This window comes from Ammodytes marinus, assembly GCF_949987685.1.
Source record: "Ammodytes marinus genome assembly, chromosome: 4".
Lineage (NCBI taxonomy): Eukaryota > Metazoa > Chordata > Actinopteri > Uranoscopiformes > Ammodytidae > Ammodytes > Ammodytes marinus.
The window spans coordinates 32,768,393-32,781,663 of NC_137233.1; the positions used below are offsets into that span (position 1 = coordinate 32,768,393).

General features: G+C 45.4%; 2 protein-coding genes across 2 annotated transcripts; one reads left to right on the forward strand and one right to left on the reverse strand.

Moving 5' to 3' along the window:
- Positions 1-493: 493 nt before the first annotated feature.
- On the forward strand, positions 494-6,048 carry ap5b1 (adaptor related protein complex 5 subunit beta 1). The gene is made up of 6 exons (XM_080026518.1): positions 494-743; positions 1,322-1,765; positions 1,920-2,246; positions 2,448-3,140; positions 3,701-4,441; positions 5,098-6,048. Exons 1-6 carry the CDS (start codon positions 606-608, stop codon positions 5,602-5,604), a joined length of 2,850 nt encoding a protein of 949 aa, XP_079882644.1. The 5' UTR covers positions 494-605; the 3' UTR covers positions 5,605-6,048.
- A 5-nt stretch (positions 6,049-6,053) lies between these two features.
- Positions 6,054-13,073, reverse strand: cUnh1orf50 (chromosome Un C1orf50 homolog). The gene is made up of 5 exons (XM_080026519.1): positions 12,938-13,073; positions 12,307-12,422; positions 12,104-12,190; positions 9,770-9,901; positions 6,054-8,693 (listed from the first exon to the last, which is right to left on the reverse strand). Exons 1-5 carry the CDS (start codon positions 12,984-12,986, stop codon positions 8,508-8,510), a joined length of 570 nt encoding a protein of 189 aa, XP_079882645.1. The 5' UTR covers positions 12,987-13,073; the 3' UTR covers positions 6,054-8,507.
- Between the last annotated feature and the right edge of the window lie 198 nt (positions 13,074-13,271).

Below are 13,271 nucleotides of genomic sequence, written 5' to 3' on the forward strand. Positions count from 1 at the left end.
TTTAAACAGGGCCCACAGGTTCTCAATAGGGCTTAAGTCAGGTGAGGAAGGGGGCCATGTCATTATTTTTTCATCCTTAAGGCCTTTACTGGCTAGCCATGCAATTGAGTACTTCGATGCATGTGATGGAGCATTGTCCTGCATAAAAATCATGGTCTTCTTGAAAGATGCAGACTTGTTCCTGTACCACTGCTTGAAGAAAGTATCTTCTAGAAACTGGCAGTAGGTTTGGGAGTTGATTTTGAGGCCATCTTCAACCCGAAAAGGTCCAACTAGCTCATCTTTAAAGATACTAATAGTTGCCTTTAAAGATTAACTAGTTGGATGAGTCCAGCTGAGTCCAATCTTGATGGAGAGAAAACCATAGACAGGCTATATAAAAAACACGATATTCCTGACACTCCGGAGCAGCAGGGGGCGCTGATATAAAACTGAGTGATACAAGATCACGTGACATACCAGGGACCTCAGTGTTGTTTGTTATGGTACTGGCTGGGTGTCTGCGTCTGCGAAGAGAGAAGTTTGTGCTTTATGTTACAGGCAGAGTGTAAAGGGCTGTGTGAACGTGTTATGATTCTGGACTGTGGCGGTGTGTGAGCGGGAGTATGGCGGTGAACTGGACCGAGAGGATCTGCTTGTTCTCCCGCGGGCCGAGTCGCTTCCTCTCCGGGACAACAGCCGAGGCTTTTCTCGCTGAGCTGCTCCGAGAGCTCCGAGATGACAGAGCCACTGACGCTGTCAAGGTAATATGTATATATATATTTTTAAATAAATGATGAAATGTACAAAAAAGTGAATCGGCGCTGCCCTGTGCGAGGTGTGGTGCGAACAATATCTTGTCTAAACGTGGACTTTTAAATCATTTCAATCAATCAAGAAAAGGAAATCTCAAAGTCACAGTACAGACATTGCTTCGTTTGTAATCTATATTCACCAAAAATCCTCCTATGACCAGGGAACAGCTGCCAGCACAAGAACATATTCAGATCTTCATGAATTTGACAGCACACGTGCAGCATTTTGAAAACATGCTGCAAGGAAAACACCACGACACATTAAGAAAATGCACTGCAAACGCCACACGATGATGTTTTCTTGATTTGCTTATGTGTTGTCTATTAGCATGTGTTTTCTTAATTTGCAGTGCTATGAACTATCAGAGCCACTGTACTTAAAGATATTGAGAAGGGATTTTTTTCTTCTCTATCTGCATGTTCAGAAGTGTGAATCTCTGTTGGTTCATGGGGTTGTCTGCTCTTCATCACATGTAATCCTAACTAGTGTGTGTTGCCCTGATTGCTCCATGCCCCCCCCCTCCCAGGTCCTCCTGTTGTCTCCACTATGTGAGCACCCGTCTCTGCTGTGTCCCTGTGACTCAGTGGGCGAGGAGACGGCCCTGGAGCTCATGTCAGTCTTGGCCCAGTGTCCGCCCAGGTCTGTCCAGCTGCGGTGTCACCTGCTGCTGGCCCTCACCTCGGTGCTGGTCTGCACTTCCTGTCTGAACAACCAATCCCGTGGCTGTCAGGACTTTGTGGACGTGCTCCTCCAGACGGCCCAGGACACCAGGGAGCTCCAGGGGGACGGCTGTGTGCGGGCCACGGCCTGTGACTGCCTGCGGGAGCTGGAGGCCTGCTCCCCGGGCCTCTTCGCCCAGCGCCTGGAGCTCTTGGGCGGGCTGCGCCAGGGAGAAAGCTCCAGGCTGCACCAGGCCTACACAGCCCTACATGCTCTGGTGTTGAGGAACGCCGTCTATCAGCTCACCCAGGTACATGATTTCCCCCCCAGAAAAGTTGTTACTTAGGCATGGTGAGACCGTGCTAATTTAAATGGAAAACGCTATTGACACGATAACTGAAATTAGCATCACTGTCGCGGAAGTGTTACCGAACCGTGTCCTTTGTGTACCGTTTACCCCCCAGGTGACAGGAGCTGGTGCAGAGCATCTAAAGGCTCTCCTGGGAGGTAATACATCCGTGACATGGGAGGCGGAGCAAGGCCCTGGCCCTTCTTCCCATCTTTGGTCTCTGCTGCTGGGCCCCATGGGCAGCGTGCCTACCCTCCACACTGGGCCGGACTGTAAGGAGCTGCGTACGGTCCTGTCCTCCCTCCTGGAAGAGTCTTACCTCCTCACCCCTCTGTGTCAGGCTGCACTGCTGCACAGACTGATCGAGGTGGTTGCCATGGTGCCCGGTGTCCCTCCTGCCGTATTCCGAGCTCAGCTGCTGCGACTGCTTGGAACCAGCGAGGTTTGTGTCATAAAGCATGTTCAGGTTTCTCTGATGTATTGTATCACTTGTCTCTAATATTATTCATATAAAAAGTTATATTGACAAGCATGTTTCAGAATCGCTGACTCCATCTTAAATATTGGCATCTCATCGTCTCATGTACAGTTTTGACACAATAGGAATCTGTGACTGAGTGAATGTTGAATGGCCTCCCTCTAGGTGTGCCTGCTCCACAGCACTCTGCTCATGAAGGCTGCGTTCACTGACAGCCTGTTCAGTGTGGAAGACGAGGCGTTCATGCTCAAGCGGCTGGTGGTGCTCTGCCAGCACCCTCTCCTCTGCACCCCAGAGAAGCTCTTCTACATGGACTGCATCCTGAACTTCCCAGAGAACCGGCCCATTGGCTGCGGAGACGACAGCCTGCCCGTGCTGCTTACTCCTCGGCTGGCCTCGGCCCTAGTGCCCACCGTGTTCAACGACAGCGCCACCACGCTGGCCCGCCTCAACCTGCTGGCCCTGGTCTGCCTGGAGGAGGGAGAGGAGGAGGAGGAGGGGGAGGGGCAGGAGAGCAGGGGGCTGGCCTACCTCTACCAACACCTCACCTCACTGCTAGACATAGTGGAACACGGAGGCAGCCGAGACATCGTGGTGACCTTCTTCAGATCTGCCTTCCTCTTCCTCTTCCACCTGAGCCATGTGGAGCGCTACGCTGACGGCCTGATGCAGCGGCTGTGTGGCCTGTACCTGGGCCACACCCACCTGGCTCCTCACCTCATCAACCTGTCAGACCGGACCCAGGAGCAGAGCCCCGAGTCAGGCTGGTCCGTGCGGCTCCTCACAGCCCTCCAGGGAGTCATCACAGAGGCACCGCTCAACCAGCTCACCCTGCAGGACCTCAGCCGCCACCTCAAGGTAGGGATGCATGTAGGGACAGATTTCCCAGACATTTTAAATGGAGGTTTTGATCTAGACTTAGTACATTAGTCTATAAGCAAGAAAACGCTGAGGAAAAACCAAGCACAATGTGAACATTTTAGGAACCCTTCAGCCTTTACATTCTGAATCCAGACACTAACCAAGCTGTTAATAAAAATACGTTGTAACGTGCGGGCGGATTTACACGCAACGCAAGAGATCCAAGAGATTTTTGTTTTGGCAGAGGCAGTTATTTCAAGAGGGTCTTTATAAAGTTTCTTGATAAACTTGAGTTTAAAAAAATAAAAAACTGCTTACAAATGTGATTAAATACATTAATGTAGCAGTCAAGAAAACCAATTTGCTTTGTGCTTTATCCCCTTAGTATTTTCCTATTTTACTAACCTACACCTATAGATACACTTGCATCCTCGAACATTTAATGTTCAAGACAACGTGCTGTGCCATTTATTACTTATTGACTAGTATTTCTGGTGCCAACTAGTAACTAGCTGTTAACCATTTAACTGACTAGTCATGTGCATCCCTTACTCAAGGTGCTGGCTCGCGTGGCAGAAGAAGGAGCGATCCCCCAGCAGGGCACCGTGGCCTTCCTATCCCTCATCATCTCCCCCTCCTCCTCCTCCATGTCCCGGGGCCCCAGCCCCCCCTCCTCCCTGTGCACTAGTGGAGACTGGCGCCTTGGCAACAGCCTGCTGGCAGTCTGCCGCCGCCTGCTGGTCCACCGGAGCCTGGACTCGCTGCTCTGTCCCCTGGCCGACGTGCTGCAGCATCTGGCCAACAGCTACGGAGACACGGACGTCCGGGACCGAGCCCGCCTCTACTACACCCTGCTCACCACACTGTCCAGGGACAAGCTAGCCGCCGTGTTAGCGCAGGGCGTTAGCGAGGGCGGGCGGCAAGTCAAGACTCGAACCCTTTCCTCCATAGTGGCAGAGAGCGAGGGGCTGACGAGCATTCTGACCGTTCACCAGACGGACAGAGCCATTCTGAGGCTGACGGAGGCCAATACTGAGACAACACATGGATATATAGAGAGTGAGCAGGAGAGTGAGAGCAGCCCAGAAGTGCTGGAAGCCTACAGAGCTCAGTTTGACCAGCCCGGCTTTGCCTCAGAGATGACGTTAAACTACCAGCTCTCTCATACGGACACTGAGGACGCCCGCTTCCACCAGCTCTTCAGCCTCCGCCTGCACTTCACCCTCACAGACCAGCACTATGAAGAGCTGAGCCACGTCAGCGTGCCCTGTCTCTTCAGAGAGCGCCCGCCGCCCAAGGTTGGCTTTGTTTATTTAGGGATCCTCATTAGCTCCATACATTCATGTTTAACAAGTTTCAAAGACAGTTTTACACCAACATTGTATCTCAATGTATTTTTGTAGGAGACATGGGCAAAGGTCCTTATCGCAAGATAAACTTTACAACATCACTAAAGGGTCCTGTGGTTTAAATGGTAAATAACCAAGGCCCAAGCACATAGGACCGTTTAGTCATGTTATTAAGCCTATCTTCGGAGACAGGCTAAAGCCTGAAACGCACATCCTGGGTTTTTTCTCCACTTTTTGGCTTCTGGGATGTTTTTCTTTTAAAAGAGACAAACCGGGAAATCGTGAAACTAAAGTGAATGCTGCTAGTATGACTCAACAGTTTGCCTGAAGTGGTGCGTTGGGGGTTGCTGTAGTGTGTTAACACGTTCACCAAAAAAAAAGTCAAACACAGACTTGCAGTAGAGGTAGGATGTGTGTTCCAGGGGTAATACTTCCCAAACCAGTATTTGAGCTAAGCTAATAAGTGATGAGCCATTTCTTCTTCAATAATGCAAGGATTGAGAGGAATGGTTTCTTTCCCCTCATCTTGAACCTGTGAAGCAACAAGATTCAAATAAATGTTCAACTAAACCAACTCCACTGCTTTGTTGTGCAACATGTGATAGGTGACGCTGAGACTGAAGCCCCGGCGGCCCTACCCCACCACCCTCCACGCCAGCGCCCTCTTCACCACCGGGGACGGCCTCACCTGGCTGTCCGTCCTGCCAGACATCCACGTGGCCTTCCAGCAGGCCTTCCTGCCTCCGCCCGCTCCCCCGGCCTGGGGACCAGGAGGCAGACTGAGCTTGTTCCAGGGTCTGTGGGATGAGATGAGCGGTGAGAGTGAGCATTCAGACTGTGCTAGCAGCCTGTTCTGCTGCCAGATGAAGGAAGAGGTGTTGATGGCCCTGCTGGACAAACACTTCCTCCCTTTCCTGGTGTCAGATGTGTGTGATCCAGAGGAGTTCAAGGTGCTTCTCTTCCTCCCTCCACGCTCTCACCTGCTGCTGAAGGTCAGGTCAGAGGAAGACGCAGTGCACTTTAATATTGCCACAGATAACTGGCTCCTGCTGCCTCACATCAGTTCTTATCTAGTGAGTATCACATCCTCAGAGGGAGAGCCTTGCAGCTGACCGCCACGCAGCTGACTGACTTGTTTTTAATAATGAAGTAAAGCTGGAGTCAGCCATTCTGGAGAACGCTTGTTGCCAAAATCCCTTTTTTGTCAAAGTCAGTGAATATCTCCTCACAACCTGAACAAAATCTGGTGTTACACAGCCTAGGCTCTGTAAAAGGGAATGTTGCTAGCAGAGGTGGGCCAACTTTGTGTACGTACCCTTTGGTTACATTACAGTTTACAGAGCCTAGGCTGTGTATTAATATCAGATTTCTTTTCAGCGCACACTTACAGGTAGTGAATTGTGAGATGATATTCTCTGACGAAGGGCTTTCCAGAATCACTGACTCCATCTTTCATGCTGACTTTTATCTAAATCATCCAATTTCTGTCAGCACTTTAATATCTACAAATTGTACTAAAATAAATGAATAAATTGCAACAGATGATTTCAAATAATGTTAATGCACTTTAATGTTCTTGACCTGGAATTAAATAGATGTTTATAATAAATATGTTGTCATTTATTCAAACCACCAAACAATTCAGTCTATCATGAAAGACAAAATACATCTCAGCGATGGATGGCTCCACCAAAGCTGCATTTCTCCCCCATATTAAAATGAAGCTGTACAAAAAGTTAAGAACCCATGAATGCAGGCTGTGAGACACTCTGAAGGTCTGGACCAATAGTGGTACAATCAAGCAATGTTTTTATTAGTGGTCCATGTTTGTTCCTATTAATCAGACCCTGGATTAACATCCTGTCATTGTTTTTGTTCTGTTCTATGGTTGGCTGCAACATGCGATCAAAAGGCGGTGAAGAAGTCCATTGGGTTCTACCCTAGTACCTAGAGGCACATTCCTTTCTAAATGATTACATGTCATTGACTCAAACCCTGCGTTCCAATCCCCATACTTCCATACTATTAAGTATGCCAGGAAAAGATTTAGGATGTCTCGATACATCCACGTCAATTGTAGTATGCTCAAAATACATAAATGCCCCACTAACTCCAATAGCATTGGAGTATTTGTCTTTATTCTCGACACAATGAAAAATAAATCTTAATTATCTGATTTTTTTTCGTGGCCCTAAAACTCATCTGTATTTTAGTATGTAGTGTAGTAGAAAGAACAAGTATGTGATTTGGAACGCAGGGATTGTTTATCAATAGATGGTTTATATATATGGTCTCATTTATTACTTCACACTCCTGACCACATGTCAATTCTCAACCTGTGGGAAACACTGTGGGTAGTTAACGTTGTAAACAATCAACTAAAATAGTTTTTTTTTATACATTAAGACTAAAATGTTTGGAAAGTGTCTAACATAAACACTGAATATGAACAGATTCTAAATCCACACAAGGCAGCCTCCTTGTGAGGAATGTTGTAAGATACCACTTACATAACCTCTTACAAACACTTTAAGACTGTATTTAGCCAGTTTCCATTCAAAGGCTCACCAGCGTAACATGATTTGATATTTAAAATTTTAGAAAAAATGCCTAAGGCTGCAACAGTCAACAGCGGCAGCAATGCGTTGTGTTTAAATGAACAGTATTACAGTCACCAGGGGCCTCATTTATAAAGCTTGCGGCACACGAAAACCTTGAGTAGACGGAAAGAAATGTGCGGGAAAATGTGCGGTGACAAACGTTGGTATTAATAAAAACATTCTTTGCGGAGAAGTGTGCGTATTCCTACGCCAACTTTCGACCGTGCGTAGAGCTACCGCAAGGGTTTCCTGACTCGGGGAATCAGCAACACTCAATGGCAACACCACGAAATAAAGCTCAGTCATCAGAAAAACCCAGACAAATGATGCTTGGCACCCAATATTTTTAGTCAATAAAATGTATAAGCTTACCTATAGTTGCGAATATATGGCTACTGTAGTCTATGGCATGCAGTTGTGATGTAGGTTGAATTACTTATCAAGTAGCCTATTTTTGGTTATATCTTATACGTTGAATCTTATAGCGCTACTCTATAATAATATCCTATACGTCGGGAGGTGTTTCCGTGAGTGGCCAGCGGGAGAGCAAATTTTAAGAGGTGTGTAAAAAGTAGTTTTGTACAAAGTTAAGCCCAACAGATATTAATTAAAACTGTATATTTCGTTAGATAAAATCATGTTATGAATTTAGCAAATCATTACACGCATCTCTTTCCCATAACAATTCCCCCTCTGGAAGATATAACTATAATCTGACGTTGTTGGAAATGTGTGGATCTCACGGGAGATAAACAATGCTCTCGAATAGACTATAGGCATTATTTCACTTGTCACACCATTTTATATAGGCCTACATATAGTAGCCTAATACAGGTAGCCTACGCTAATACGTGATATTGCATACAGCACAAAGGTGGGCGAAACTGCTTTACAAAGACTATAACGACTGTGCCCAATCATGATATGTGATAAGCAAGTGCGTGTTTGTGTGACAGTTACTGCAGCACATGCACGTCACAGGCTTTCTTCCTTCCCAGCCGCTTTCTTTGCGGCCGGTTGCCTCCCTTTTTTCCTCATGTCAGTCAAAATTCCGTGCTTATTAAGAGCGTCATCATATTCAGGAGCTATTTAGCATTCGCCATGTATGGTAGATTGTGGGATGAAACTGGGAGGTGAAGTGGGAGGACACGGGGTGGAGATCGTCTGCGCACATTTCACCGCAGGTGGGTAATTATAAAGGGAAGATTGCGTGCAGGTGTGCGCCGCACAGTTTTATAAATCAGATTTTTTTTTTGCGCAGCACATTTTTGGCTTTGTGCGAACGCAATGTTTTAGGATGGTTTCTACGCACACCGTTATAAATGAGGCCCCAGAAGAACCAAATGTGTATTCCTGTCCAGTTCATATCAATGTCCAGCATCTGTGTACTTTTAAAAGAACAGTCCAGTGGTCCTTTATTCAGACAGGCCTTTGAAGCATGGTCCTGTGAACGGGGGTAAAGCTGTCTGCTGGCTGAGCAGTTTGCTCATGATGGCGATCTCTGCGTCCCTCTTCTCCATCTCATCCACGGGGCTCCAGGACATATCGTGTTGAAGTTTGAACCCACCCACAAACGAGTGAGGGCAACTGGGACCCCATTCCTTCAGGAGGGGAGGACAGAGAAGGTATGCAGCACTTAGTCAGAAACAGTGGTTTACTACTATCAATATAGAGATGTTTGGCTATTTCACATCCATAACATGTCTTCTCTCATACTAATATAAATTTAAAATGTCTGAAATGTACTTTTAGGTGTTTATATGACTATTTATTTTATTTAACTTTTATTTATCCTCGAGAGACCAATTGAGGGGTGACCCTCATTTACAATGACGTCGATATCAAACAAATTCAAAGGAAAAACAACAATACATAAACAATATTCAATGCAAATACATCAAATACACAACAGGTGAAGAGAAAAACAATTGAAACATTTACACAGTGGTGAAGAGTGGCAGCAATTAAAATGAAATGGGTGAAAGTACAATATAGCCTAATTAAAACAGTTACAGGTAGAGTTTGGCAGATTTAAGATAGTTTGTTTAAATTGGTTAAAGGATATGAAGTTATTTAGTTTAATTTGTTGCTGTAAGTTGTTCCAGGAGTCAGGGGCACTGAAGCTAAAAGCTGTCTTTCCCAGCTCAGACCGGGCTTGTGGGACATTAAGCATAAGCATGTCAGTGGAGCGGGTCTGATAAAGCCCATCTGAAATTTGCAGCATTTCTGTTAAATAACGAGGAAGCTTCCCGGTCAAGGCTTAGCCTTGTATGTTTCCGTCTGTATATTTCTCCTATACAACCAGTCACCTTATTGAACCTATATTGATCAGAATTATTCCAGAAATTGCAACCCTGTCACAGCTGAGCCTTAAACTAGTCCAGTCTGGTTTTTTGGGCTGCCTGTTTCTCTCTCAGCTCAAGACCTTTGAACAGCAAACTACACCAACACTGGCAGCAGCTGTCCCTCTCCCTCAGAGGCTGGTGAATAACATGTGGTGCATTTTGTAACACTGCTGCATAAGCCACAGGGTGACATAACACTAAAGGCAGCTGAACAATATGTCTTCAGTTCAATTACAAGCACTTAACCTGTCTCCAAAGGGCAATTAAAAAAAGGTATGCAGCAGATATAACCCAAATAGAATCAACAAAGACAATTTTTGTAGAATGCCGACCTGAGGAGAGATGATGGAGAAGTATTTCTGTCCGGATGGGCGCTCGTAGAGGTAATACATGTTGCCTGGCTTCTTCACTATGTTACAGGCAGCATGGTGGAGGTCAGCATCTCTTTTAGCCTCTTCTAAAACCTAGAAAAGACAAGTAGTCAATTAACACACCAAGGCTACATTGAAATTGGTCTTTTTTTCCGCATATCAAGACACCACACACTCCAGAGGGGATCTTTGCACAGTGTCCACCATAGTATTACTGCCTTTCCCTGTGACTGGTATGTTTCCATATGTTTCGCTATCCTTTTTGTGGCACAATATATTGTGGATGTTTGCAAGCCGATGGGTGTTGGAAATGTTGTACGTACGCTGTGGTCTTTATAACAGTGTCTTAACTGTGTGTGTGTGTGTGTGTGTGTGTATGACGCTGTTTGTCTTTGACTGTGTTTGGATGAGCTGGGTGTGTGCTGTTTGTCCATTTAACATTAAACAGCCACCAACCCACCCTCCCTTCCTCCCTCCCTCCCTCCCTCCCTCCCTCAAGAGGTCTTTGTCTTTTGCCAGGCTGTCTGATTAGCTCAAAAATACAGTGGCTTGCAAAAGTATTCATACCCCTTGGAATTCTCCACATTTTGTCACATTAAAACCACACACGTACATTTATTTTATTGGGATTTCATATGATAGACCAACACACAGTGGTGCATCATTGTGAAGTGGAATGAAAATGAAATATGATTTTAATTTTTCTTTAGAAATAAACTGAAAAGCGTGGCGTGCATAAGTATTCAGCCCCCTGAGTCAATACTTTGTAGAACCACCTTTCGCTGCAATAACAGCTGCAAGTCTATGTGGTATGTCTCTACCAGCTTTGCCCATCTACAGACTGATATTTTTGCCCATTCTTCTTTGCAAAATAGCTCAAGCTTCAGATTCAGCATCAGATTGGATGGAGAGCATCTGTCAACAGCAATTTTCAAGTCTTTCCAGATATTCTCAATTGTATTGAGGTCTGGACTTTGACTGGACCATTCTAACACATGACTATGCTTTGATTTGAACCATTCCATAGTAGATCTGGCTGTATGTTAAGGGTATTTAACCTTCTGGAAGGTGAACCTCCACCCCAGTCTCAAGTCTTTTGCACACTGTAACAGGTTTTTCTGCCCTGCATTTGGCTCCATCCTTCTTCCCATCAACTCTGAGCAGCTTCCCTGTCCCTGCTGAAGAACAGGACCCCAACAGCATGATGCTGCCACCTCCATGTTTCACGGTGGGGATGGTGTGTTCAGGGTGATGTGCAGTGTTAGTTTTCTGCCACACAGCACTTTGCGTTAAGGCCAAAAACTTCAATTTTGGTCTCATCTGACCAGATCACCTTCCTCCAACCCTTGCCACAAGCCAGCGGGGGACACAACATATTCAGATGAGACCAAACTTGAAGTTTCTGGCCTGAATGCAAAATGCAATGTGTGGCGGAAACTAACACTGCACATCACCCTATACACACCATCCCCACCGTGAAACATGGTGGTGGCAGCATCATGCTATGGGGATGCTTTTCTTCAGCAGGGAAGAGGGAAGCTGTTTAGAGTTGATGGGAAGATGGATGGAGCCAAATACAGGACAGAAAACCTGTTAGAGTCCGCAAAAGACTTGAGACTGGGGTGGAGGTTCACCTTCCAGAGGGACAACTAGCCTAAAAATACAGCCAGATCTACTATGGAATGGTTTAAATCAAAGCCTAGTCATGTGTTAGAATGGTCCAGTCAAAGTCCAGACCTCAATACAATTGAGAATCTCTGGAAAGACTTGAACATTTCTGTTCACAGACGCTCTCCATCCAATCTGATGCTACATCTGAAGCTCAAGCTATTTTTTAAAGAAGAATGGGCAAAAATGTCAGTCTCTAGATGGGCAAAGCTGGCCGAGACATACCCCAATAGATTTGCAGCTGTAATTGCAGCGATAGGTGGTTCTGCAAAGCATTGACTCAAGGGGCTGAATAATTTTGCACGCCACACTTTTCAGTTTTTTTATTTATAAAAAAAAAAATGTAAAACCATGTTTCATTTTCATTCCACTTCACAATTATGCTCCACTGTGTGTTGATCTATCACATAAAATCCCAATAAAATGAATGTACGTGTGTGGTTATAACGTGACTAAATGTCGAAAATTTCAAGGGGTATGAATACTTTTGCAAGGCACTGTAGCTACAATACGAGAGTAACTGCAGCATTTGTGTATCACTGTGTGTGTGTCATTCTCTGTGTGTGTGTGTGTGTGTGTGTGTGTGTGTGTGTGTGTGTTCATGCTCGTGTTTTGGCTGACTCTCACCTTTCTGGCCTGCTCCTGTAGGTATCGGATCTGGTCGGCGATGACTGTCAGTTTGTTGCAAGCGTTGGCTTTAATGAAATCATCGCCCTACAAAAAAACAACGTACACACATTTCCAAAGCTGTTGCATCCATCTCCAATACAAAGGGTCTGTTACTGTGTGTAGAACTTGACAGTTTGAGTTGAAGAAAGTGGTCCACACACCCTCTGTACTTGTACGGCCAGGTTGACCAGGTCCATGGGGTCTCCCACTCTGGTGGTCTGGTAGGAGCTGACCAGTTCCACCCCGCTGGGGGTGCTGCTGCTCTCCACCAGAGTCACTACACATGCGCACACACGCACACGCACGCACACACACACACACACACACACACACGTCATGCACTTTAGCCAATCACCAGTGAGAATGTTACTGCTGCTTACCAGTTATGCAACTATTGCAAGTGAATTATCACACCAACTACTAGGCATACAGTACTATTATAACAAATCATAGATATAGATGTTTTATTCATCCCCAAATACATTATTTACGTGTAAGTTAACAAATATGACAACTAATCATACTTAAACCATGTAGACAAGACAAATAATTATAAAAAAAAAAACACACTTTTACTATTCAGCTGCTTCTAAATGCACAGTAAAGATTGAGTTGTGGGTTACAGTGAAGAGGTTCGATCGTTCACAAACAGCTGCTGGGACACACAACTGGGCTATATGTGATACAAGATATGAATATCCTGACTGGCCGTGTGTTTGGTAAAATAACGAATAGTTCAGACACTGCTCAGGCCGTGAACAAGTAGCCTCTTCCTCCCACAGTAAGTGTTACCTTTGGTGGTTTTGTCGGGCTGGTTGGGGAGGCTGACTGTCTTGTCCATGTTTTCTTCTGTGAGCTTTTAAAAACAATGTTCACTGTCGAGTAGTTTTCAGCGCTATATAACCTGACTCTCCACCTGCTGCTTTTGTAACCAGTGAATGTTTGACCATAAATACCGGTGGCGTCACGAGGACCTCTATCTACGCCCCCAAATGGTAGGTCGGATATGTGCCTGTACAAAACAAGAAATACGCTGGCGCTCATTTATTGCTATAAAATATATATATATATATATATATAAACATGTATTTTCCCATTCAAAATGCCAATAAGATTCGTATCGTAC

Excerpts from the sequence above, each read along its gene's own strand:
- ap5b1 (XM_080026518.1), top strand. The coding sequence starts at position 606 with ATGGCGGTGAACTGGACCGAGAGGATCTGCTTGTTCTCCCGCGGGCCG. Across the intron at positions 1,766-1,919 it reads CCGTCTATCAGCTCACCCAG|GTGACAGGAGCTGGTGCAGA; the intron begins GTACATGATTTC and ends TTTACCCCCCAG. Across the intron at positions 3,141-3,700 it reads ACCTCAGCCGCCACCTCAAG|GTGCTGGCTCGCGTGGCAGA; the intron begins GTAGGGATGCAT and ends CCCTTACTCAAG.
- cUnh1orf50 (XM_080026519.1), bottom strand. The coding sequence starts at position 12,986 with ATGGACAAGACAGTCAGCCTCCCCAACCAGCCCGACAAAACCACCAAA. Across the intron at positions 12,423-12,937 it reads GCCCGACAAAACCACCAAAG|TGACTCTGGTGGAGAGCAGC; the intron begins GTAACACTTACT and ends GCGCATGTGTAG. Across the intron at positions 9,902-12,103 it reads TACAGGAGCAGGCCAGAAAG|GTTTTAGAAGAGGCTAAAAG; the intron begins GTGAGAGTCAGC and ends TGTCTTTTCTAG.